Raw genomic sequence first — 27,527 nt, 5'->3', positions numbered from 1 at the left:
GGTTCCACACTACAAATGGCTTGGATTATTTCCCCGCATCTGCACGGGACTGGCGCTGCTTTGATTCTGCTTGCAGTGATTCTGACAGGTGATGCAGTTGCGCAGCTTTTTGACAGCTATGGATTATCATACGCCTTGAGGTCCGAGCTGTCAGAGGACACGATATTGGTTGCCAATAATGGGATCCGCGTGCCTTTCGGGAGATCAGTCTTCATTGATCCCATCAACGATTTGGTTATCCAAGTTCAGCCCGGTGATAGATGCAGCATAACAGTCCTGGACAATGATCCCTTGTCTCAGAGGCCCGGACACCTGTCTCCGAAAAAGTTTCCGTGTGAATTTGGTCCCAACGACGTGAAGTATTCTCACTTTGGCTCCAGGAGTCCTCCGAGGGATAGAGTGAGATTACAACTCAGGTATGACACCCACATGGATACGATTATAATACCTTTCATGATGGAGGTGGAAGTAATTTTCACACAGCTGGAAGTGCTAACCAAAAATATGCCACTCACTGTTGAGAAACTGCTCGGCATAAGTAACCCTATCGATAGACGAATTTTAGAATTCACCTATGATAGAAGTGCACAACAATGCAAAATAGCCTCTCTCTCCAGTGGTAGCGTGATGCCCAGGTATGGAAAACTTGTGGATGAGGACAGCCTTGGAACAATGGTGGACTGTGATGAATTTATTAAAATGAACATCCGTTATCAGCACACTTTTGCTTTGAAGTCACCAAACAGAGATTACATTCCAATGCTTGTGGAGTTACATGATAAGGAAGGCAATTTGCTCAAGCAGGAATATTTCAAAATTTTGGTGAGGATTAAAGATGGAGAGGAGAACACAGCTCCTAAACCCAGTTTTGTTGCAATGATGATGATGGAAGTGGACCAGTTTGTAATGACAGCGATAACCATGGACATGCTGGCTGCAGAGGATGTTGAGTCTAATCCTGACGAATTAATTTTCAACATCACATCCACCCTGTCCTTTGAGGAGGGCTACATAGTGAGCACAGACGATAGGAATTTACCAATAACTTCATTTTACCAAGGAGACCTCAAAGACTTGAAAATCGCCTACAAACCCCCTGCTGTGGATTCAGACACTGAGCGGATTTTCCAGATTGAGTTTGAGGTTGTGGACACAGAGGGGGCTGTGTCTGACCCTTTTGCTTTCATGATTGTTGTTAAGCCTATGAACACGTTGGCTCCTGTGGTGACTAGGAATACTGGCCAGTTACTGTATGAGGGTCAATCCAGGCCTCTGTCCAGTTCCCAGAATCTGGAAGTCAGCGATGAGGACAATTTAGACAAAGTCAAAATCACTGTTATTGATGGGCTGAGGCATGGAGAAGTAACTGTTTTGGGCTCAAGGAGGAAATTTTTCACCCCGACTGACCTTGACGCTGGAGTAGTCATTTATCAACATGATGGCAGTGACACGTACAGTGATAATATTATTTTCAGAATGACAGATGGCACAAATGAGGTGGAGTTTCTGTTTCCCATCACTGTTGTGCCAACTGATGACGAGCCTCCCATCATCAACGCCAACACTGGTTTGGTTTTATTCAAAAATCAAATGATGCCAATATCCTCACTTATGCTCAGTGCAGCAGACATCGACTCAGAGGATTCTTCAATAAAATTCACAATACAGCCTCCCTTTTCCACGATTGGGCAGGTCTTGCTGCGTCAGTCTGAGGCGCCAGAGGACCCATCAACCTGGAAGTTTAATACAGAGGATGAATTGTATGAGAAAGTAGTGACTGAATGGCTGCAGCAGGATATTACTGATGGTAAACTGTTTTACAAGCACATTGGGCCTCACAGTGCCAGCACAGTCATGGATCAGTTTGTGTTTAGAGTTCAAGATGACAATGACCCACCAAACCAATCAGGTGAGAACTCGTTCATTATCAAAATTCTCCCTGTTGACGACCTTCCACCTGAACTGTACCCTGGCACGACTCTGCAAATGACTGTGCATGAGTATCAGCTTACATACTTCCGAAAGAAATTCCTCCGTTACACTGACCTGGACTCAGAGGATCGGGATCTCAAATACACAATCATCCAGCCACCGACGGATACAGATGAGAATAGCCCTGTTGTATTGGGAGCTCTGGTATTAACTGAAAAGCCAAATACTGAAGTCACAACTTTCACTCAGGCACAAATTAACCATCATAAAATAGCTTACAGACCACCTGATCTTGAGCTTGGAATTACCTCTCATGTTTTGCAGTTTAGGTACACTGTGGAGGATGTTTCTGGAAATATTGTAGAAGGAGTTTTCACTATATTTTTAAAGCCTGTGGACAATAAGCCACCTCAAATAACCAACTCTGGATTTACTGTGCTTGAACGTGGCACACACATCATTACAAGTGCTGAGTTGGATACCTCAGACACAGACACAGATAGCAAACAAATATCCTTCACTGTTACTCAGCCTCCACTGCATGGCCAGATTCAGTTTACATTCACTGACATGACAAAAGGAGACACTTTCAGCCTAGAAGATATTGGAAATGACAGAATTTCGTACATCCATAATGGAGATGAATCGACAATTGATTCGATACAAATAGATGTCAGCGATGGGGTCCACGTTGTCCCAATTACTATAAAGATTAGTGTGAAGCCAATTGATGATGAGACTCCAACTATCAGCCTCCCAGCTGGTACAATTGGGTCCTACATAGATGTTCTGGAAAATGGAGCAACAGAAATCACAAGTAATGTCATTCAGGGAAGAGATGAAGACACAGATGACCTCCGTTTGACCTTCATTGTGGAGGACCCGCCATCATTAGGTGAAATTTTGGTGAAAGGTGTCCCGTCTGGCACATTCACCCAAGCTGATATCATTAACGGCTTTGTGGTCTATGCTCATACCAGTGGGGAGATAGGCTTGATCACAAAGGACGACTTTTTCAATCTCACTTTGACGGACATGTCTGATGAGTGGACCGTTGGAGGAAATAAGATCACAGGTGTCAGAGTGCATGTAACTATTCTTCCCCTGGACAGCCAGGCTCCAGAGGTCTTTGTGGGGCCACAGTTCACTGTTATTGAAGGAGAGAAGAATGTCATTCAAATTCTTCATATAAGCACGGATGATGTTGACACCCCCAATGATGACCTCCTTTGTACAATCATTGTACAGCCGACTTCAGGGTATGTGGAAAATATCTCTCCGGCCCCGGGCTCAGAGAAATCCAGGTCCGGTACAGCTATTAGTGCTTTCACCATCAAGGACATCAGACAGAATCACATTTACTATGTTCAAAGCATTCACAAAGGAGTCGAGCCAGTGGAGGACAGGTTTACGTTCAGATGCTCTGATGGCATCAATTTCTCTGAAAGGCACTTTTTCCCTATCTCCATAATCCCCTCTAATGATGAAAAGCCTGAGATTTACATGAGAGAGTTTGTTGTTATGGAGGGCATGAACATAGTCATCGACACTCCCATTCTGAATGGTGCTGATGCAGATCTCCCCTCTGATCAGCTCACATTCATTATCACCAAACCCCCCAAGCATGGATTTATTCTCAATCAGCTCACTACCGGCACTGTCCCTGTCTCTAACTTCACCTTGGATCAGATCAGAGAGGCCTCCAGCATTGTGTATGAGCATGATGACTACGAAACCACAGAGGACAGCTTTGACATTGTTCTCACAGACGGAAAGTTCAGTGTAGAGAAAACAGTAATAGTTATGATTATCCCTGTGGATGACGAGACTCCGAGGATGGCAATCAATGACGGCCTTGAAATTGAGATAGGTGACGTGAAAGTCATAAACAGCAATGTATTAAAAGCTACTGATCTGGACTCTGAGGATAGCACACTAACTTACATTATTCGCTATGGGCCTGGACAGGGGTATTTACAGAAGACAACGCCTTCTGGGACATTGCAAAATATCACAGTTGGAATGAACTTTACACAGAACGAAGTGGATCAGGGTTTGATTGTGTACATCCATAACGGGCAAGAGGGGATTCGAGACCTCATCAAATTTGATGTGACAGATGGCATCAACCCTTTGATTGACAGATACTTCTATGTCACAGTGGGTGGCATTGACATGGTTTTCCCAGACGTGATCAGTAAAGGTGTATCCCTTAAAGAGGGTGGCAGGGTTACTCTGACAACAGACCTGCTCAGCACCAGTGACCTCAACAGTCCAGATGAACACTTGGTTTTTACAATCACCAGAGCTCCAATGAGAGGACACCTGGAATGCACAGACACACCTGGGATGCCCATCTCATCCTTCACGCAGCTCCAGCTGGCTGGCAACAAAATCTACTATATCCACACTGCTGATGATGAAGTGAAAATGGATAGCTTTGAATTCGAAGTGACTGATGGCTACAACCCTGTATTCCGCACCTTTCGCGTCTCCATCAGTGATGTGGACAATAAAAAACCTGTGGTGACAATACACGGTCTGGTGGTGACCGAGGGAGAGAACAAACTCATCACACCTTTTGAGCTGACAGTGGAAGACAGAGACACCGCTGACCGCCTCTTGAAATTCACAGTCACTCAAATACCCGTTCATGGTCGCCTGCTCTTTAACAACACCCGGCCCATCACCTCCTTCACAAAGCAGGACCTGAATGAGAACATGATCAGCTACAAGCATGATGGCACAGAGAGTGCAGAGGACAGCTTCTCTTTCACCGTCACTGATGGCACTCACACAGACTTCTATGTCTTCCCAGACACAGTATTTGAGACTCGAAAGCCCCAAGTGATGAAGATTACTGTCCTCCCTGTGGATAATGGGGTACCGCAGATTGTGGTAAACAAGGGGGCCCCAACATTGCGGGTTCTCAAGACTGGTCACCTGGGGTTTGTGATCACCAGTAAGACCCTTAAAGCAGAGGACAGAGACAGCATTCAGGTTTCTGTGACCTTTAGGATTACTGTTGCCCCAGAACACGGCTACCTAATCAACCTCGGCAAAGGGAATGCCACTATCACCACCTTCACACAAGGTAAGAGAGTTGTATTTTGTATTATGACTTTGCAATCCTGTAACATTCGTTAGATGTGTAATATACTGGAGAGAATAACATTGAAGTTCAAACATAAAGGTTTTTGTTTCACTAAAAAGACTGCCTATTTACAGAGATGAAGTATGTCAGTGCCTCAGGCTGACCAGATCTCACTAGAGGAGTTTTGTATACAGAGCCTAATTTTGGGAACAATGGTGATTTGTACAAAACCAGAGTCATATTTTCTAACAGAAGACAAGTCAAGGGGATTACAGACACGATGATAGATAATGTGCACATGCAAACAAAGGGTGTGAGGACTCTGGTAATCTGGCTCACAGCAGACCACTGACTTTCCAAACATGAGTACATACATTTTTATTTCAAGCATACCAGAGGGGTAATTAGTAAATGCTAAATATCAGGGTAGCAGCATCGGTGTACGGTCAATATCTATGTATTCCCTTTTTTATTTACTGAGTCACCGTGAAATGCTTTCCCCAAGAGTCTTGTTCAATATTTCAAGAGTTCTCACAAGAGTAAACAGACAGTAAATAAAGACACTATCTCCTGGGCATTTGAAAATCATGGCTATGCATTTTTATGCATCGGTCCCTTTGAAGGGAAATGTTCTGACATCAAATATTGAAGACAGCAAGGGCTGTAAACTCCACAATCTTCCAGATCCAGGGCTATAAAGAACCCTGTCTAGCATCACACTATCAGGATGGCAAACAGACCGCTGTGATGGAGCCACAACAATCAAGCTATTCTTTATGTTCTGTATCATTCAGGAGTCTAATAGATATACAGCCCAGGCAGTTTCTCCTTTCAGATCCCCTGACACTCTGCAGTGTGCACATTTCATCACACAACCTCAGCCTACTTCTTATACAGTTATTGACAAATAGTCTGCCAGGAACAAATTGGACATCTTTTCCCACTTGTCATTTAAGCCAAATAACTGTTGCAAACTTTTATGAGTAGGATATCATGGGTGTTTATGCAAATGCTTCTCTTTTTCAGCTGAAATTGATGACATGAAAATATGCTATGTTCTGAGGGATGGTGACAATGCTACAAATGACATCTTCTCTTTCTCCATTGAGGACAGTGGTAAGTTATTATATTTAAACAGACCCACTTGAAATTATACTCTGTGGTAAGCACACCATTAAAGTTAAAATGAGTCCTAATCATGAGGCTGACTTTTGAGGCTGAAATACTTAATTTTGTTACACTGTCTCATGTTTAACTTTAAGAACCTCAGATTTCTTGAAGAAGGTAAAGGAAAAGCTTGGATATGCTTCATAATGTGCCTAATTTAGCAGAATTACTATGCAAAAGCTGTGTGCACAGATGGGAAAGATTTCCAGAATAATAACGTCACACGGTTTCTTATTTCAGTATGAGTACATGAAAACATGCAGTGAAAGAGAAGGAAAGAAAAATGTTGTTGTGTTTATGCCATGCTCTGTTGATTTCCATTCAACCAGTAGTTCTGCCAAAAAAATTGAATGTCAGAGCTTCCACGCTTATTAACCTTTTATCTGAACATTCTTGTTAGTCTTACTGTGCATTGTACTGTAGGTAGCTCAGTCTTATAGCACCCCACCATGATAACCCATAGTTTTTTCCATGCCAGAGCCTCCTGATTTAGAAAGTAATGATTGATTTAGCAAGTAAGTAATTAGTTGAACAATTAGCAAAGACCTTCCTTCCACTGTAGATATGTAATCAGGCACAGGCTCAGTGAGTGGTTTGAGGCAATCATGCCGGTGTTGCCGATTAGCAGAAGCAGCGTGCCTGACAGTGTGTCCTTTTTGCTACCCTTCAGCCGTGATGAGTGAGCACAAAGGACCTCTCTAATAGGGGCCCTCTTTTCCCACAAGCACCTCGGTGGGCCCCATACACATTTTCTCATCTCTCGACTCGGGACTAATATGTGGTTTCAGTTGAATAATAGACAGGTTAACATCAATGCCAACAGGTGGATGGGGTGCTAATGAGTGATGACTAAAATGCAGGGGACAACTCCTTATCAGGAAGTGATACTGAATGAAAGTGTTTTACCTGAGCTGCTTGCAACTGCCGAGCCCATGCATAGGTCTTTTGTTGCTGAGTGAGGTTCAGTTGGTCCATTTATTATTGTCTGAATTGGTTTATTTGTCATGGATCTCTCCGGGCCTCTCTGTCTGTCACTTTCTTTGTCTTTCTAGCTTGCTTGATGCTTGATGACACACTTGTATCCCACACTGGTAGTTTATCTTCCAGAACTGGCAGTAAGATGCACTTCACTTCAGCACCTGCTACAATCTTTTACATTACTTTTAGACTTGATAAAAGGATTTAAAACAGCATGTGTCTTATTCTGTCCTCAATCATAGTTATCTTCTCAAACAAAACAAATCATAATATTGCAATGGTCAGACCCATGTCTAAAATGTCATTTTGTGACATGGGAATTGTGCTTTATAGAGACACCTAAATGGCTTGACAAATGATGATGAAGAGTCTTGTTGAATGACCCATCCATAAGGACTCGACACATACTGCACTGCAGCTTGTGAGGCAGTCAGTGAACATTTTTTAAATAAGATTTAAGCTGTGCTGGTGGCTGCCCTAAATCCCCAGACAGAGCCTCCAGCTCTTTGAACAGTCATGTTGGGGAGGAGCTGAATGGTGTACACTGGCACACAGCTGCACTCTATCATGTTCAGCAGTGGAAAGCATTCTCCTCCTCACTTCAAGTTCATTGGGAAATGTACCAACTGCACTTGGCAATTTCTCTTAGGGTGAAAAGTTACTTTTCATGTCACAGCTGCTCAGTGGGATTCCAGGAGTTTTTGCTAATGGCTGTGATGAACCGTGAATGTGTGCACAGTTTTGAGTATATCTATGACTGTTAATTAGTATGTGCAACTGAGTTTGTATGCATATGCATTTTAGGGTGGTGGTTGTTATGTTTACAGTACATATATACAATACCAATAGACTGGGTTGAACAGGGTTGCAGCTAAGGATTATTAATTATTCTGTTTTTTTTCTTTTAAGATAATTGATTCATTATTAAATCTATAAAATGTAAAAAAAAAAAAAAAAAGGAAAATATCCCTTTTCCTATGGAGCACAAAGTGAGGCCTTTAAAATATCTTGTTTTGTCCAACTAAACACAAAGATATTCTGTGACTTCAGCACCGGTTGTAGCCACTGACATTACCTGTTGTCACTCTGCCTCTGCTCAAAGATGAATTTTCTGTATTGGGATCAGTGCCCCACACAACTGATTTTTATAGAATTTACGCTGTGTCCATTATCAATCCAAAAATAAAGTGATTTACAACTTGCACTCATAGGAGGGCAGGGCACTAATTTACTCTTGCTGTTATTTTTTTCGCAACGGGATAATGAGTGGAAATTCAGAGCCAATCACTATTCTCAGCTCAAATACTTACGGCAGTTTGACATCTGACCACAAGGTTGTTATAGCTGTTGAAATTGTAGTTTCTCTGATAGATGGATTGTCTTGGTACATGGCACAGTCACGGCTCTCTGAAATTGAGCTGCCAAGGGCTGAGTTCTTCTTGGCAGCGATGCATCTGCTGCTTGATGTGTCATTTAAACAAATGGAGTGTTCAGAGCCCAAATTTAAATCTATGTTGGCACAGTTGGATGTGAATATTGGCTGCAATAATGACCTTTGCTTTAAGTGGGCAAATATTCATGATTTTATAAGAACTGCTAAAAAGGATGATAGACCATTAGTAAATTGTTTTGTTTAGCTATGTAAATTATGCTTATATAATTTTGACTTGAAGAGAATTTGCTGTTTCATTCAATTAACTTGGCTACATAAAGACCCCAGATGGGCTTTTTGCCACAAATACCAAGATAGCAATTAGGCCACATCCCAAAAAATATCATTTTTAATAAGTATCAGTGTCACAATAAAAGAAGGATTCTAAACTAAAACACTGCCACTTTTAATCCCATTGTAGTAGAACAAATCACTTAGAAATTATACTGCACATTTTTTGTAATAGTCTAAAACTGTAATCATTGGCAATTTGTGGACTCTATGTGTCATTTTCCCCTTCTGTCTCCAGTTTCTTTTCATTTCAGAAAGCTGCCACCGTGTGCCTTTACAGTTGTATTGAAGGTGCTTTTGCCAAAAAGGAGATTAACAGGGCTTATTTTTCTCAGAGCCGCTTGTGTGTCTCGCTATTTGTCAAGCTTGTCAAAGCTGTGAATGAATAATCACAGAGGACTGAAATTACACATATTAATTTGTGGGTGTCTGTTTACTGTTTTGGAGAAACATCACACCTGGACAGCAAAGTCACGAACAGAGGCGTGGGCCAGAAACCTCTTTAATTACTTAGAAAGTGTCTTGTTTACAACAAGATTGGTATTTGGATGTTTGTATGTGTGTGTGTGTGTGTGTGTGTGTGTGTGTGTGTGTGTGTGTGTGTGCTGGGGAGGGGGATGCTCCTGTCATCCTGTCAGTTAATTGCTGTGTGTCAGTGAACTCCAGCCCTCCCCTTGTCTCCTGAGGATTCAGGTGCATTCAGGTGAGCTTACCTGAGCACACACAAGCCCTGGCATTCCCAGGCAGTTGTTTGTGGAGCTGAATCCCTGTCTGCCTCCAGCTAGTCAGTCAGCACCAAGGATGTTCCTACTGACAGACACACTGCTATGGCCTTTGTTTTTCCTTCCAGGAACTCTCTGTCCATCTCATTTCTTTCTTTCACTGAGCTACAAAGAGGCAGCAAAAAATCATTGATTGTTCAGTTCATAAAAATGTGCTACTTCTGAAGGTCAAACTCTACACCTTTGTCTAAAGTTTCCTTGAGTGAGACTTGTTTTGTATGTAAAATGCATGAGTATGAAAATCAATTATTCAAAATTGTAGTGGGTCTGTGCAACACTGAACAAATTCCTGACTGTAACATTCTTTCTGTTTCAAGTCTGCGGCGCTCACCTCAACAAGCGTGTTTCGTTTGTTATTTCTGCTTCGTGTAACAAGATAAATTCAGGTCCCCGTGAGTACCTCGACCTAATAAATCCTCCAAACCATTTCGGCCTGCAGTAACATCTGCCGTGGAGATCTTCCACATCTTCCATGTTATCGCTGTGTAATCGCTTGTGACACTGAGTGCATACTTGAATCTATCCCCCTTGTCTCCCCTCCTGTCTAATCCCAGGTTAGGAGGGATTATCTTTCTCCCCATAGCGTGCTAGAGCACAACAAAAGTAAGGAACATGCACTCACATGTAGTTGTAAGGTTAATATAGACTTTGTGTATGCTATAATATCCCCATCACAGGGCAGGTGATGACTCTGCAGTTTCCCCATGTGTTTCTATCCTGTTATTAATGAAATTGTCTCCCCTACACTTTTCTTCGGGGGTATAACATTCCTCCGTCCTTGGGACCTATAGTATGAATCATATGCATAAAGTATGCTGTAAGCTTCAGTAAATTACATAGCTGGTCCAGTTGTTGTGTTTTAAAGAGATTTTAGGGTGTTAGGTTTTCCTCACAGTCCACCTGTGCTGCCGCTAATAAAATATTATTGTTATGGAAAAATGTTTTGTGATAAAAACATCTGGGAGTTGATTAGAGGAGCTATTCCTGGGTAACAGCTGTTTCACTTTGGAGATGAAAAACGGAATTACAGAGAGGATTTAGGATAATCGTTTTAGATGGAGAGTGATTTACGTGGCTCACTGCTCCCTTATGTCCTTAGTCACTAACTTTGAGTCATAATTTTCTCAATGGTCTGCAATGCAGTTATATTTGCGATGTTTATTACCCAGCGCCATTCTTCTCTATTCAACGCACCATAACAAGGTGTATCTGCAAAATATATTTCCCTTTAATGTGTGTGTGAAGAGCAGAGATGACTAAAGTAAAAGCATATCTGGATTGTGCTTAAGTGACTAACCAAACAAGTGATGAACCTGTGCTCCGGTGAGGGGATGAAACATTCATTGTGATCTGACAGACTTGAGTCTTCTTAGAAAAAGAATAAAAAGCCAGACAAAACATGTTGGTGAGAGGTTTATTGTTCTATTATGAATTAGCCAATCTGTCTTTTTTTCTTGGGTTTCCTTGGCTCAAGATTGTTGGATTCCTATCAGCAGACACAATGGAGATTCATGCTTCTTTTTCTCCATTGTAGTTTTTTCGTGAGTGCAGATAACTGCTAAAACAGTCCATGTTTAGTCAGAAAAGAAATCTTATGCTGTCTTAGATGTGTCTGCTGGGACAGGCCTAAATGTATTGATAATTCTAATTTGGAAGAGAGACAGCAATATATATCATTTTAATTCTGGTAGTGATTGCATATCACATTTGGATGAAACATGGCTAAAGCTTCTTAGATCCTTTCACACTGATGTGCCCTCATTTTACCTTTGGAAAACCGAAGGGAAACCCTACTTGATGATTACCTTCCTCTGTTTTGATATGCTGCCACAGTAAGTGTGTGGAGCCAAGGTTAACAAAGCAAAGGCAAATTCCCAAAAGTATAGAAACCCCAGGTCCGGGCTTGTTCCCTGGATGATGATATGTGTCGTCATACCTGCCTTAGGATATCAGTCTAGCAGAACTGGGGTTGTTCAAGCACTGAGTTTGTAGAAAATCCTTCTTTTGTGGAAAAAGCTCACAGGCTGAAGTTTGTGTTATCAGTTTTGAGTTTTACAGTCAAGTGTCCCCTCTACTCCAGAAAATCTGATAAATACATGTATTTTATACATAGCTTTTGCCAGAAAGGAGAAAGGAGAAGATAAAACATTTGTAAAAGTGCCTGAAATGTTCAGTAAAATGAAAATCAAAGCAAAATTTAAATATCAGTGTCTTATGGGAGCATTCCATCTGTGTCTTGTATGAGTTTAGGCCTTAACATATCAAACGATTTAATGAGACTGTGTTTTGACAAATCTGATATTCCCAGAAAACAGCAGGAACTAAGAGTCAGTGATGCTACATTCACTGCTGTGACATCTTTCTTTTCACAGTAGCAGAGCTTTTGTTCAATTTTGTGAAATCACTCTGGATAATGTGTTTTTGGCCCCTGAATCCCAGCAGTGGGCCGAAGCTGCTCCTCTCAGCCCTGCTGCATGATAAACTTCTGACAGCTGGGCTAAGGCTGTAGAGTCTCAACTCTCTCCAGTTGAGCCTGGTTTTCAGGACTGGAGCCTTTGCATGTACTTTTTTATGTGCAAACATTCACACACATATACACAGTCACACTCTCACAATGCATCCACCACCTATCCATCTCTGGGCCAGCTGCCTGATCCCATAATCAGAGATGAAGCTGGCACTGCTAAAATGTTGCATCAAGATGCTGGGCATCAACTACAGTTTAATTGATAACTGCCTTGTCTTTGATTTCAAGCTGTTGTCTCTTTTGATTAGAGCGCTATGATGTAGGCCAGGAAAAACACCAGCTCCTTTCATTTTGATATCATCAGCATTGCCAAGAAAATATATACAGTAGAGGGGAATTGAAAATGTAACACAGTTGGAAGCAAACTCTCTTGAGAAGGTTGGCATTTTATACGCTTGCTGTGAACACGGTAGGAGTGTGTCTTGAGAGTAACAGGGCTCTCATCTCATAAAAGCTGCTGATGAAACCCTTTGGGGATTCTGTGTGTGGATCAAGCTCCCTCTCACCACCACCTCCACCACCTGCTCTCCCCCATAAGTGGAGCCTGATAGGCAGGATATGAGAAGTCATCTAGTTGAGAAATGGGAGGGAAGAGCAGTCAGAGGAGATGAAAGATAGAAGTGCTCTGTTGGTCCCAGTATTGGCGGGGGCAAGGCGTCAAGCTGCTTCCTGTCGCCTGTAGCGATGGCATGAATGTGCTGATGTGCAGTTCACTCTCTAAACACCGCCTGTGTTGACAAGTTGTGATGGCTCAAATGTAGTTAGTGAGCTCGGCGGGTATGCAGCCTCATCTACATATGAAGAGAAATTATTTTGATATTTGCCTTAGACTTAATTAGTCCATGGAAAATATAGACTACTCTTTTTTGGTTTTTGCCCCATGTAGCTTTGAGGAACATAAAAAAAGACATGTCTGGAACAACGAGTGAAATGTCCTCAGATCAACCCTTCCCCCATGAAGAATACATAGGAATGTCTTGCTGCCTGAAATTAACTAGACCATGCCTGGGCTTATCTTGGTTTTCCAGGACATGGGCTTGGAGTGAAGAGTTACATATTAGTAAGCAAATGGGAAGAAGGAAACAAAGACAAGCCACAGGGTGCAGGTCTAGACAACAGGGCAATCTGGAAGCTATTACAATTACCACAAAATTGTTCTGCAACATTTTATAGTCAATAAGTCAAATGCAAGAACAGTTTTTTTTGCACTTTGTGTTTCATTACAGGGGGGGACATTTAGTGCTATTGGGGCATTGTGAAACCTTTGGGATAGTCAGCTAACAGATTTAATTTGCACTTGATTTATGTTCTAAAGAGAGTTGATCATGTTTTAAAGGACACTGTGTGTGTGTGAGTTAAAATGTCATAGATAGAGCCGTAGGCAACAGTGCAACCTTTGCTCGCCTCTCATGTTTATCCCCTTTGACGTGTAGCTTTTGTCCTTCAGATCTAATAGTTTTCTGTGTCTGAAATAGAACTCATCACATCTTAATACTTTATTCCATTCCTCGGGGGTCCAGGTGTTGTGCTCCTGACACCAGGCCATGCATCTTTGTGTTAGCTTAGAACACCCATGGTCTCTGAATGGCAGCCTGACACAGAGAGCAGCTTCATGAAGTAGATTTTATGTGAAGAGTTTTTGACACATTTGATCCAGTTCTGTGGTAATTGTAAAAAGTGTTAGGTTTATTTGGGAACTATCGCAGTTGTTATTTCTACCTGTCTCTATCAGTGAGCTTCAACTTGTGAGCACTGCAGCACTTTAATGCTGTCATGCCATATTAAATCAATTTGCTGTATAAAAACAGTATAATAGGTTTTACTAATAAGTGTAACCTACACTGTATTGAATTGTTAGAGCCTATACTTTATGAAAAGTTTTAAGCCACATGACCTGAACTGACCACAATCTCTCAATCTTTACAGTCATTATCTTTATTGTCCCCAGGTAACTAAAGTAATCACACACCATTTAAAAACACATCAGTTAAAAAACAACATTAACAGTAGCAGAAGACCTCTGTCACATCTACTGTAATGTCAACACCTAGTCTAGCTGACAAATATAGTAGCAATACTTAAAATTGGTGTACCATGGTCCTTGCAAGTCTATATTAGTAGGAAGTATATGTTACATCTACTATGAGGTAATAGAGTTAAGGTTGATTCAACAAATTAGCAATCTGCAATAAGATAGGTTAACTCTTTATTGATTCCCAGGTGGTAAATTAGGTGTTACACATCCAACTTTGACAAAAGATATTATATTATATACAGATAGGTTATTACATCATCAGTTGGCTATCTCATTGGAATTGTGATTAGCAACTAATAATGTAATACTTGTAATAGTTGCAGTATATCATACATCTTTCTTATTTTTCACACAATTCACTCATGTAACTACCAGAGTATCTATGACTTTGCACCAAAAGATCTTTGAGATGTTTTCAGTGTAAAATTCACATTCTTTACAATGATTCAGATACAGGGAAAAATACTGTTTGAGGGTCTAAATGAAATGTTGCAAGCATCCTTAGAAGCAATCTTGTTTTAACTACCATTGCATATTTTTGAACCCTGGGTTTGTTCCACTGCATAGACTAATCTTCAGTCCAATATTACAAGAAGGAGACAATGACAACACCAAATCCTCAGACATTTTCTCCCCTCTCTTCACGAATACAGACTAACATGCTTATCTTTAACATGCAGGTTTGCCCAGTTCTACTTGAAGGCTCCTTTTCACCAGTCATAAACAAAGAACCAACACTCATTTAACACTTCTTTAGGAATTACCATTTCAGCTTTTCAGGGAGCATTTTCCTCTCAGGCAAAAGCCTTTCTACATGTGAGGATTTGCAAGTAACAACTGTGAAATGCAGTTGAAACATGTTGTTATAAATTAAACCAATGGAGGCCCGGCCCTGAGAACAGCCTCAACAAACACCCGGCTCTATTAGTATGGAGCTCATGAGTCTGTGGGACTGGGATGGGGTTTTATATTCTATGGCCTCACACTGCTGCTTTCAGCAAACAGTCCACCATTATTCGGTCTGACAAGAGAGCAAACACTGTGCATTCAAGGGTCAAGAAAAAGCACGACCCCCCCTCTTTGTCAAGTCCCTTCATCCTGCATCCTTATGTTGCTTTGTTTTCTCTCACATTTTCACACTTCCCCTTGTAGCTCCATGTTGTTTCACTACCTCTGTTCTTTTTTTTTATTCAGTCACCAGCAGCATTGGAGAGTAGAGGAACCTTTAACACATGCACTTGTAACAATGCAAGCCTTTCAGCTCCTGGTTTCAGCTCAGACTGAATTTTTGTCTCCATGAGCTCATCTCTTCTGTCAGGAAGTGTGTGCCATGACTTTTGTTTGTTTTCCAAGATATGCTCAAAAGGAGTGTAGTATGTTGTTCTTTCACATCTTACTTTTCAGAAAGGTGCTGTAATGTGTTCATATACTGTATAATGCTTAAATGGTTGAGGATAGATTTTGCAGGTTTCCCCTCTTACTTTATCTTTTTCAGTGATTCACAGATTTGCCAAATCTACTTCAGCAACTTTGGCCTCATAGCTGTCAGGGCATTCATACTGTACATAATTGGCTGGTAATGAGCGAGAAAATCTTTATTTTAAATCCACAATGACCTTTACATGTGAATGCCGAAGAAAGCCCTGCAGCTGCTAATTCAGCCTTTTGTTGTTATTTCCGCTGCTATTGAGAGTTTAGGCTTTTGCTCACTAAACTGTGTGGCTGACTGTTAATTGAGACACTTGAGGCTGCATCCTTTTTGACAGACAGGAATGCCATTCAGTGGCAATCAAGGAATACTTCGTCTGACCTCACCTACACAATCAAAACAAAGCCCTCAACAATTATTTTATACCTCTCTTGGATGGGTTCTGAAACTCAAGATCTGCTAATTGATTTATTTACTCGCTTGTACAGAGATCTGGGAGAATTAGACTTTTCATCTTTTCAGTTTTCAGGTGCAATTATCATTGTACTTGGCCAGCCAACAAAAGTTCTCTTACAGTCTAAATGTCAGTGGAATTATACTGTAATTATTAAGATGCATCGTATGTATTTAATGATGAGATCTAAAGTCTATATAAATCATGACCTTGTTAATGATTGTAGCTTAACCAGAAAGAAGGAAAAACTTTAGAATAACTTGTGCCCACTCAAGTCTGAACAGTCTGTTTTCCAGCCTTAATGATGTAGCCATGATCAGGGATAAGTTCTGACCTTGGGTGCTTGGCTGGACACTCTGTGCCCCTGGTTGGAAATCAGCAACCCGCGACAGAGCAGGTCTTCTGCAGAGTTGTGCATCCAGAGTTGGTCACTTGCTAATCCTTAAAGTGTTTGGAAAGCTTCTGTTTCAACTAATATTTCCAGGCGCGGCTAACAGGATTATACCTAAAAACCCAGAATGTTTGCATGTATGTGATGCCAGTAGTTTCTAGACCTGGAGAAATAGTGACCTAGCAAATATTCAAAGGGCACTGTATGGAGTTGTTTTTTTCACATGCACTCATTGATTCATATTTTTTAACAAATTAATTCTGAGTGTTCCTCGATAACTTGATTGAAAAAATGACTTTCTCCAGTCAATGTTTTTTTTTTGTGAAGTGTCTTCTGTAACAGATGACAAATGTGTGGCAGTGAGTGGACACTAGAGCATGAAGCAGACTCCCAGTACAGGAGTGACCTTCCCCTACAATCACACTGTACAGTATTTCCTCTGACACATTTCCCTCCTGGGCCACAAATAAAGGAGCCCCATCTGAAATAAGAGCTCCTCGAATTCCTCACTGCCTTCCACACAGGTGAGAGTGGTCCTACTTTGTGACCCAGGAAGAAAGTCACAGAGCAGTTTCCGCAACAACCTTATGCTACAATTTGGAATCAACAGAAAGTGTGCGAACAGGATGAAGGTTGTTGGTGTCTTACTGTCAATCACACTGTGGAAGACAACATTTATAAGAACACTGAGGCACCTTTTCTGATTCACGGAAGGCACATTTAACTATTACATTAAGTGCTTTACCTTGAATGTCTGTGGATGTTGGTTAATGGTGTAGCATTTTCAAAATATGCTCTTGAGCTATTCAGTTTCTGTGCTCATCCAACCATCACTGTTATGTATTGACTCTGAGGAGAAGATGAAGTTGTTTGTCAATTTTAGTGTCAGGTTTTGCCTGCATAAGGCTGAACAAAGTGAAGAATATAATCATTAATGTGATTTATTTCAGTAAAGTGTTGATTGTTGATACAGAAAGCTGCCATAATTATATTCTGATTTTATCACAGCCAACATAACAAGATAACTATGTTCCCATAGAACATAAAGTCATATTTCTGAGCAGAGGCATAATACCTAAACACCTCTTGGTTATTGCATATCTAAACACCTTCTCAACAGCTTTAGCAAATGTTTATTCATGATATGGTCGTTGAAAGTCACTCCAGCCGTTTTATTCCAAAATTTGAAAAGCACTGAGAGTTAAATCACCTCTATAGTCGTGGTTCAGATGTTAATCTCAAAGAACTTTCCCTGCTGAGAGCAAAGCCTTGCCTGCTTTAAGCCTTGCATGGCTCTCTGACCCAGCACTTTTGTTCACAAGTGCCTTTGGCCTTTCTTTCAGGCCCCTCAAATGTCGCCTCAGAGTGACCACTGTGTCAGAGTGGACACAGAGGTGACAGCAGCCAGAGTGGACCCTGCGGAGCGGCCAAATTTATTGCAGACCAGTTCCCTGAAAGGCTGTCCTGGTATAAAAGGGTTTAGGGCCTGTGAAATCATAACAGTTCTAAATCTTTCAAGCCATGGCCAACTCGTTACTGCTGCTACAAGGCTTAGGGTGATTAGACCATATCTCTCCCTCTCTCTCTCTGCTCTGCCGTGTGCGTTCTTTCCCTCAACAGGATTATCATATCCCTTTTCCCTTAATTGGAGAGGTGAAAAGTATGCTAGTATGGTCTGGTACATTATGAAACCCAAAGAGAACTCATTTTATTGAGTTAATATAAGTTGTGACAATTGAATATGTTTACTTTCCATCACAAAAGTTAAGCTTTATGGTAGATTTTCAGTATTTGTTATTGATTATTCTCTAACTTAAATGTAAAGTCAACTGACCATTTTGTCTCTCATTTCTTGTCCTGGAAGCAGCATGGAGCTAGAAATGTCAAACACAATCCTACTACCACAGCAGAATAAAATGAACAAGATTAAAAGTCTAAAGACCCACCAATGAACCCTAGAGACTACGATGTTCATCTTAAACTGCCATATTAAAGTCTTAGATGTAATGATATAGTGACAACTTTGAAGTCTTTGAGCCTTACTGCATTTGGGACTTCTAGTTGGTTGGTTCTAGAGGAAACCTCATGGAGTTTTCTAAACAGAAATGATCCATCCTCTAGGGATCATGAATAGCTGCAGCAAATTTCATGGAGATATGACCATTAGTTTTATATACATACAGTACCTTGTCATGGGCCAAAGCTTTACTCATTGGGAATTTCTGACCTGGATGAAAGCTCAGGGATTGCCCAAATCATTAGGAGTCATCTTCTGTGGACCATGAATATTAATAAAGTCATCCCAATTAATCCAAAGCCTTATGGCAGCATGGCCAGTAATTGGTGCAATATCTAGCTAATGTAGGATAGGCAGACAACAGACTGACTAACCCTTTGTGTCGTCTTTTTGCCCTGCCACTCAGGTCTAACAACCAAAATAAGATGGTAATTTTTTCCAACAATTACTTTCTGTCGTTTATTTAAGAAAAATGATAATAGTTTGATTCAGGGGCTTTGATAAATTGTGTAATTATTATGAGTGAAATGGCTTAAACAAGACGCTTAAATCTACTTTGTGGCTCCCCATGCAGGTGCAAAATCTCCCTTTCCAACCACATTACTAAATAACTGCATGGATGTAAACAAAATTAACTGCTCATATACACTTGATGCAGGGTTTCCATACTCCTGCATATGAAACAAACATCACTGTTTGCAGTATGATTTACTATTTAGAGTTAACTGTCACTTTAAAAACACATCTTATTTCGGTATTTCCCCTATCATTTAAGTTTTCCCCATTTAAAAAAAACAGTCAAATTAAAAGTTAATTGAAAGCTTGAGCTCAAACTGCCACTACATGCAGAAATGAACTGCAGCCTTTAAGAGTTGTGCTAATGATAGAAAGGGGTTGTACTTCACCAATATTCAGATTTAATGCCTTTATTACGAAATAAAATGATGGTAAAAGAAGCTCCTGTGGCTTTGTCTTCCAGTGTGGTTCGTTTTGATAGCACTTGAAAGGATTCCTTGTGAATCACACACCTAAAACTAAACTAAAATCTATGATTGTGAGCACTTTGCTGGTCCTGTGCACAAATGTTCATCTATCTCTCCAGTATGTGGCTTGACGTTTTAATGCAACAGTAGATTACAGTTATTGCAGATCGCGGAAACTGTTAGCACACAAAGTCCATTTGCAGTATATGATCATCAAGTATTTTTAGATGCACTGTGTCTATTGAACAGGGTTCACAGGCTAGTCCCAATTTATCCTGCCTAATCAGTGTGGTACTGGCTCTGTGGGCAAAGGGCCGCCTGTCTGTCTGCCCGGCTGAATGAACAGACGAGGGTCCATGGGGCATCGTGGCCCCACGATGCTTGATGGTGACCAAATAAGGGCTGTCTGCAACATGTATGCAGGGAGGAGACAGGGGCACTAAGTTGGCACAGTCCAGTCTCTCACATTCTTTGGCCTCTCTCAAAAGGCTTCTGTCCCTCATCACACATCCACTGAGTGGACAGAACTTGTGTTTAGAAGTGCAGCTACATGAACTTTAGGGGTTTTGTGAAAAGGTTCATGTACAATGCTTGTTATGGTTAAGTGGTGAAAAAAGTAGAGGTTGACAGTTTGTTGACACTATTATTTAGAGAGACTTATGCTACAAGTGCTAAATCTTACTAGAATCCATCAAGACAGAGTGCAGGCAGTGAATTCAGTAAATGAATTTAAGATGACTAGCACTGGAATTTGTAGCATTCCTGTTATAACCATTTGGTTTTAATGAGAATATAGATATTTTGTAGAAATACAATCTAATATAAAGTTCACCTGTTATGAGCAGCTTATGTGATCCATTCACTGCATATGATGTATATTTCTGAACAGCACTGCAAAGACCCGAACATGAGAGATACCAAAATTGTTCACTAAATTCTGTCTCAGTGCTGTGAGTGCTGGTTAAAGATTAACTCTGGTGTTTTTCTTGGGGCCTCTTTGAAGTGGACTTACTCCAACCCCTGCTTATCTTAATTAGAAAGAAATCTGGAGGAGTGAAGTGGTCCTCTGGAAACAAGCACCTCCACTCCCCAGCTCCCCGAAGGCCACACTGCAGCTTTACCAGGACTTTAAGGCCTCCTAAACTCAATATTTGGTCATGTCATGGTGATTGTTTATAGTATAAATTATACCATGAATGTTTTTTCCTGAGGTTTGAAAGTGCAGTTTTATGAGGTATCATCAGACCTGGCTGGATATGAAAAAAATGAATAATTTGAGCCACTTTATGTTTGTGGATACCATTGAAGGCAAACATGTGTTTAACATGATTCATCTTGAAAGGGAGAGCTGCCTCTTTGAGGCTTAGCTTGATGCGTTGGCTGTTTCTTCAGTGTCATGTAAATAATTATGCAAAGCATGTAACCATTTAATGTTGTTATTGAAATGTGTGAGGTACTTGGGATAAATCATACCGATAAATGGTTTTAAAAATGTCCCTGCCTGAGTGTTTGATTATAGAGAGCTGATGCATATCATTTATATTCTCCATTTTCTAGAATTATGCTTGAGATCAAGAGTATCAGCCGTGTTAGAACTATAACAAAGTCTGTGCCAACGTGTGAAGACAGATAAATAGCCAAGACCTTCTCTGTTTCCATTACCTCAGTAGAGGACGGGCTCCTTCACGACTCACAGATCACACATGCAGTGTTTACCGGTGGCATGCATGCCAGACTGCTGGCTTTAATCCAAATGGAGTAGGGAGGTCCTGTCATACACAGGTCGCCTGTCTCCAGAAGAAGGATGTGGAACACACAGGAAGCAAAAAAGCCTACACTGTGGTAGACCTCAAGAATGTATCAGTAATAACATGTATCACTTGAGACATTTTCATAAAAAGACACGTTTTGCGAGTCTCTATTACCAGTAGATATAATACTAGTGAGTCAACCTTTACATTTGCAATATTTGTTACTTTAAACTGACACTAAAAATAGTTTACCCCCCCAAAATGTGTTTTCTTTGCAGACATCATATTTTAGATTTAATTGTTTTTCTTATCACTAGCTTTCCAAAAAGCGTGAGAGATTATGCTTGATTGTGATTTTATTATATCAAACTTAATAATAATTTTCATGCAGTAAGTGATGTAAAGTTTAGCATAACACAAAATACTCAATGCAAAATGCTCTGCACATGAAGCCCATTACATTACCACCAGTAGTAATAGCTTATTCGGGATTAACAGAGGAATGAGTTGTGCACATGACCAGTGACTTGATGTCATTTCGAGTCATCACATTACCAGATAGGCTTTTTGTTAGGAAATAGAAGCTTCACCAATTAAAAACATAATTTTGTGGATTCCAACATTAAAGGAAATGCTGAGACGAATTCTTCTCATAGTATGAACTGTGAAGGCAACAATGCTTTGAGTCATAATAAGGTCAGGGACTAATTAACATCATGGTACACAAATGTGTTGAAGTGGTGCCTCTGAAGTTAAAAAAAACAATTGCTATTTTCAAAGAGACAAAGAAATTCTGTGTTCATGAGAATTTCATGAAATGTATACAACTAAATGATTCAAACATTTTGTTAATTTTGCAGAAGAGAGAAAATAGAACAGTTTCTCCTCTCATTTCTGCTCAAGCTTCGCAGTTTCTGCAGCCTTTTGTCCCAATTACAGCTCGCTGTTGACATCACCGAGTCTGTCTGAAGTTTGCTCTGGATCTATAAGTTCAAGGAACTGTCTTCAGTTGTCTGTATTCTTCTTCTTTACAGCATTTGGATAAAGCCCATTAGTGCGGGTAACCAGAAAATATATTGGGGAAAGTCATGTTTCTTTAGCTTCTCACTACATTCTTAGTCTTCACAACTTTAAGTCCTCTGTCTGGTAGAAAATCAAAGTAACTCCATGGGTCCATTATGGATTAATGAACTTTATTCAACTAAATGATTTCAATGAGTTGTTGGTTTGTATGGGACGGGCCGTGGGGAAAGAACACTTTGTGCTCCCTGTTGTCCTTGTGTGTCACACTGACTTTGTCCTTTTGTCCCAGTTATGGCTTCATATTGTCAAAAAGCATCAATGTAAGGGACATTATGACCCAATTTCACTCTGTGTGAGGAAATATGTACACTATTAGATCAGAGGAAAAAGCTCTGAACAGGTGCAGAGAACATTTCGCATGTGCACACACACTCAAACACACAAACTCGTAAATGCATGCACCCTCACACATAATAAAACACCCAGGGTGAATGTGTATAGGTCGCACCGTGGTCATTGAGGAAGGAAATGGACACAGTGGAGCGGTCAGCTGAACGTAACAGATTTACTGACCATAACAACCGGGGTGGGGCTGGTTAGAGACTCTCAGTCGTGCCTAACACAAACAACAGCAGCACTCTGAAACCTCTGAACAATGTCCCTGCACCCTCCCGGCAGTTTCACTTTTATTCCTCCGCTTTCAGAACTGCCAGATGTTTAGTGGCTCAGTCATCTGTATCCCACCTTCCTCATCCAGTGCAACAGCAGGCAGCAGCTCTCACTGTGCAGTCTGGTGGATGCATGCTGATTTTTAGTAACCAGTGGATTATTCTTTAGACTGCCAGTCAGTGCTCTAGAAATTACAACATTAAAGTGTGGTGTGGTTTCTGTTGTATGAGTCACTGTGTGTATGTCTTTGCACATTTTTTTTTTGTCAGTGTTTCTGTATCTGTGTGTTTGTGTGTGTGTGATGCCTGTGTATGCAGCTCTGCTTTGAGTCTTTATGGTCAAATGGTAGCAGTGATGCCCTCCAGGACTGTAGCCTTGGCCTTTGAATCCAACTTCAAAAGGCAAGGATAAAATAACCCAGTTCAGACAGGAAACAGACACCTTTTATCTTAATTAGAAATGAAGCAATTAGACGGCACAAACTCCATTCCTTTTGCATAAGGGCTATGCACCCCTCATACCTCCCACTGAGTTCTGGCTAGAAGTCTCAAAGTCAAGTCCTAAAGGTAACCAAGATATCATTCTAATAAGGGGTATTGAAAATTCCTGTGCCAACCCTAGAAAGAAATAGCTTTGTTGATTTTCAATGCATGTTTTGGATTAGGCTATATGGCTTTGCGTCTGTGTTTTCCCTTGCTGTGTGATGAGTTCAAGGGAGCTATTTTAACCCATAAGAACCCATGGTGACACCAGTGTAACACACACTTCAAAGGCCCCAGAATCTTCTTTATACAGCTTTGTGCTTGATCTCAACTCATTAAGTCCCTAAGCGACATATAAGTAACATCCTGGTGTGGTGCCCATGTCACAGTCATGTGACTGTGACAGGTCGGGACCTTTTCAAAATGGTGGTGTGACATGTAAACACAAGTGAAGGAAGCAACTCATTTCAAAAAGCCTGTATTTTGATACTGAAGGTAAGTTAAAACCCATTTAACGATTCTAATACTTTAATAGTGTGTCCCGTATACAGTCAACCTGTTTTGACCATATTTCTTGAACAAATTAATATAAAACAATAAAACAAGTAAATTTACCATAAACGCCCAATGTAATGTATATGTACCATCGCAGATCTTTGACATTAAGGGGTAGTATAAAAAAAAACATCAGAAATGTCTTCAATGTGGTGCAGTTGGTCTGTGGTGTATTCCCCATAATTTTCCTTTAAGGGGAAATGGGTCTGGGTTCTTATGGGTTAAGTTTCTTTAACTATCAACTGTATTTGTTTGCAGGAGGCAACAAACTGAAGAACCAGCAGTTCCGTCTGAACTGGGCTTGGATCTCTTTAGAGAAGGAACACTACGTGGTGGATGAAGAGGTCAAGTTCCTGGAGGTGGTGCTGAAACGTCGGGGCTACCTGGGGGAGACCTCCTTCGTTAGTAAGCAGACACTGAATCTGATTTCATCAAGTCACTTGTAATAATAATTCCATCCAAGGTGAAAATATCTATAACCATTACTAAATGATTTTGATCAGGATGCACATCTGCATAAAAAATAACACATACATGAATAAGTAAATCAATATATAATGAATTAAGAAATCTAAAAATTTTGATAGATGCTACAAAATAAAAGAAAGAAGAACAAACAAAAATGTACCATGAGATACATGTGCCAGATTTCTTTATTGAAGTAAGTACAATAGATCACAAGAAAATAAGTGTAAAATGTTTCTGTTATAGTGACACACTTGATATATTCCACAACACAAACTACTTTTGTGTTGCTTTGCTCAAGGACTAACAGGTCTAACAGCTAACATTCAAACAGACAAAGAAACAAACAAACTTGATGAACAACATAGTTTGGGATTCCCTTTTTTTAACATTTTGAACACCTACTAAGCAGAATGCCAGTGGCCAACATATTGATAGACAAGCCCGATAGCACACAGGCACACACACACACACACACACACACACTCAAACACTTTGATATATTTTAGGACAACTCTAAGGCTGGCCTAGACACCCTTTAGGGCCACACAGGTCATGACCTTTCACCTGTCTCCTCCGGCTAGTATTTACGTTCCAATCACACAATAGCACAAGACAATCCCTCAGGGACTGCATGCGCACATGAGAAAGGTCACCCAAAGTTGGCGGCCATGGAAAGGCGCCATTCCAAATGATGTTAGTCGTCAGTTTACTGGCCAGAACTAAATGGACAATAATTGTTAAAAAAACAAGCTGCTGTAAAACAAGCTGAGTGGCAGGAATTCTTACTGCTGGCACCATTGGCCTTTTTTAGTGCCGCCATTTATTCTGTCTATAGAAAGGAGGTGTGATTAAAATGACCTGATGTTAAAGGTCAAATCCCATAGGATCATTTACTGTACTGTCATCTGTATCTTTGTATGCCCCAGGGTATCAGACTAATAAATCATCTCTGAGGTGATATGCAAATGTTGCTGACCTTTATAGTGCCTCACACAGTAAATCTATCTCAGTGACTCAGTGAAATAAAATAAATACACATCTTAAGGCAGATCATCATATACTGTGCAGTTATACAGGCAGATATAGTTAATGATAACTCACAGTAAGAAGTAAATAACTGAAAACACAAAAAACCCCTGAAAATAAACATATATATTGTATGTGTTGATAAGGCACAAGAACAAAATAAATTGAAAATGAAAAATCAACTGAAATGCCTGTGTGATGACCACACAGTAATCTCTTCCAAATTAATATTAAACAACAAAATAATATATTTAATATAAGGAGCTTGGGCAAACAATCAAATAATTGTCCCATGTTTTGATTTTCTGCAACACCCCTAATGTTTTATTAATGGTTGCATTATAAATTAAAGAAGCGCTACATTGAACTTTGGATGCACTCGGTGTAGCCCAGAGAAAAAAGCCTTGCATTTTCATAATGTCCGAAATTACTGTTATGTGCTTTCAAGTCCAAACCGTAGATTTTCACAGTTTTCACACTGATTTTTCAAATAGCCTCGGAAATATTTATTTTCCAGCCAATGAAAACATTTGCAGACCTGTACAGACCTAAAACAGAAACTGTTTTTGGTGTGCTATTACATTAATGTGTATTTGTAAAACGCCTGTCAATTTTTTCTGCCATCTTTAGGCTGTAACATGAGTATAATCTTCAAAAAGCAACACAACTACAAGGCAGGCTTTAATAATTAACTTTGTTGTTACACAATAAATAATTATTTTGGACAGATTATTTTATCATACATGCTTCAAAAACATCCCTGCAGCATTCCCCCTGCAAGTACACAACCGATATCCTGTCTCAGTAAGGTGATATCCTTCATGGTAGGAAAAAAACAAGAGCATTCATTACTTTTTCAGAGTGATTATTTTAAGTTTCCATCTTCCTCTGCTGCTTTGAGGATAGGAGAGCAAAGGCTGCAAACCGTTTTGATTAACCAGCATAAACAGGCCACCAGAACAGCCTGACAGTTCGAGCCACCCATGTGCCTCAGTGTTGCGATGAGATAGTGACTGATCCCAGGCCAGTCCCTTCTCATGAAGACTGGGGATATCTCTTCTTGCCCAGCCCCGCCTGAGTGAACACTGATCAGAGGAGCCCACTGGTGGGCTACTGCTTCACTGGTCAATGTGCACAGTGCAGGTGGCACCAGTTTGGAGGCTACAGCGAGCCCACCTGCTGCGAATCCTCAGAGTGACTGCTGTGATCAGGGCCATCCCATCCAGGCATTGTGCAGGAGATAGAGTTAGGAGCAAATCATACTCTCTCCTCTCCTAGCTACTCTTTGAAGACTGCTGATTTTTCAAGCTCCATTGAGCTTGACCATTTTATCTCAGCACATATGTGCAGGGGCGTTTTCCTTCTGTCTGTACTAGCATATCAAAGCCCACTTTTTATTTTCATCAAAGAACAGAATGGTAATTTTCTTAAAAAACCCAAACTCGTTCATTTCTCAATCTCTGGTCTTTTGAAGATCTTGTGAGTAGTCCTGGTGCCATATTTCTGTTTTCTCTTCTCTTTCTTCCTCCCTCAGTTGTGAAAAGTTCCTATTACTTCAGTGCTTAATTTACCCAGTAATCTTGTTTTCTACATTTGTGGCAGCCTACAGGATTGCTTTGGGGTGTGCAGGCATGGTCTTTCTATTTACTGCCAGACCCCTGCTGCGTGTTGTGTGGCTAGTTAGCAAAGACAATGGAGAGGCTGTGTGACATTTCACTGGCTTCCGGGCTCCTGCTCAACAGGAATCCTGCCAGTGTCACAGCCATAGTGACTGTAGGCCCCATCAAACAACTCACATGCTGAAGGTCAGACAACGCAAGTTAGCCTCCAACCACTGCTGCTGAGACCAGGCTGACATGAATGGGTAATTGGCTTTATTCCCACAATGGCCATTTCAAACACTGGGGGTAGGAAACTGCACCCAGAAGATGGGCAGATATTGTCAGGTTAGACCAACTGCGGCGTGACATTTTCCTGGCTTTACAGGAGATGGAAAACAGTAGTTTAATTATATCTTCTTATATCATGTATTTTTTTACTG

At 40.7% G+C, this 27,527-nt stretch overlaps 1 protein-coding gene across 1 annotated transcript in view; it reads left to right on the top strand.

The window, feature by feature from the left end:
- frem2b (FRAS1 related extracellular matrix 2b) overlaps positions 1-27,527 on the top strand; it is a 49,641-nt gene continuing 22,114 nt past the window's right edge. The window contains exons 1-3 of the mRNA XM_070905708.1: positions 1-5,026; positions 6,053-6,142; positions 24,251-24,397. Coding sequence (XP_070761809.1) covers positions 16-5,026; positions 6,053-6,142; positions 24,251-24,397 — 5,248 coding nt within the window. The 5' untranslated portion in view covers positions 1-15. The remainder of the gene's footprint in view (positions 5,027-6,052; positions 6,143-24,250; positions 24,398-27,527) is intronic.

This window comes from Enoplosus armatus, chromosome 5 (genome assembly GCF_043641665.1).
Source record: "Enoplosus armatus isolate fEnoArm2 chromosome 5, fEnoArm2.hap1, whole genome shotgun sequence".
In the NCBI taxonomy this organism is placed as follows: Eukaryota; Metazoa; Chordata; class Actinopteri; order Centrarchiformes; family Enoplosidae; genus Enoplosus; species Enoplosus armatus.
The sequence above is the reverse complement of the archived record's forward strand: the minus strand, read 5'-3'. Positions and strand labels throughout refer to the sequence as shown.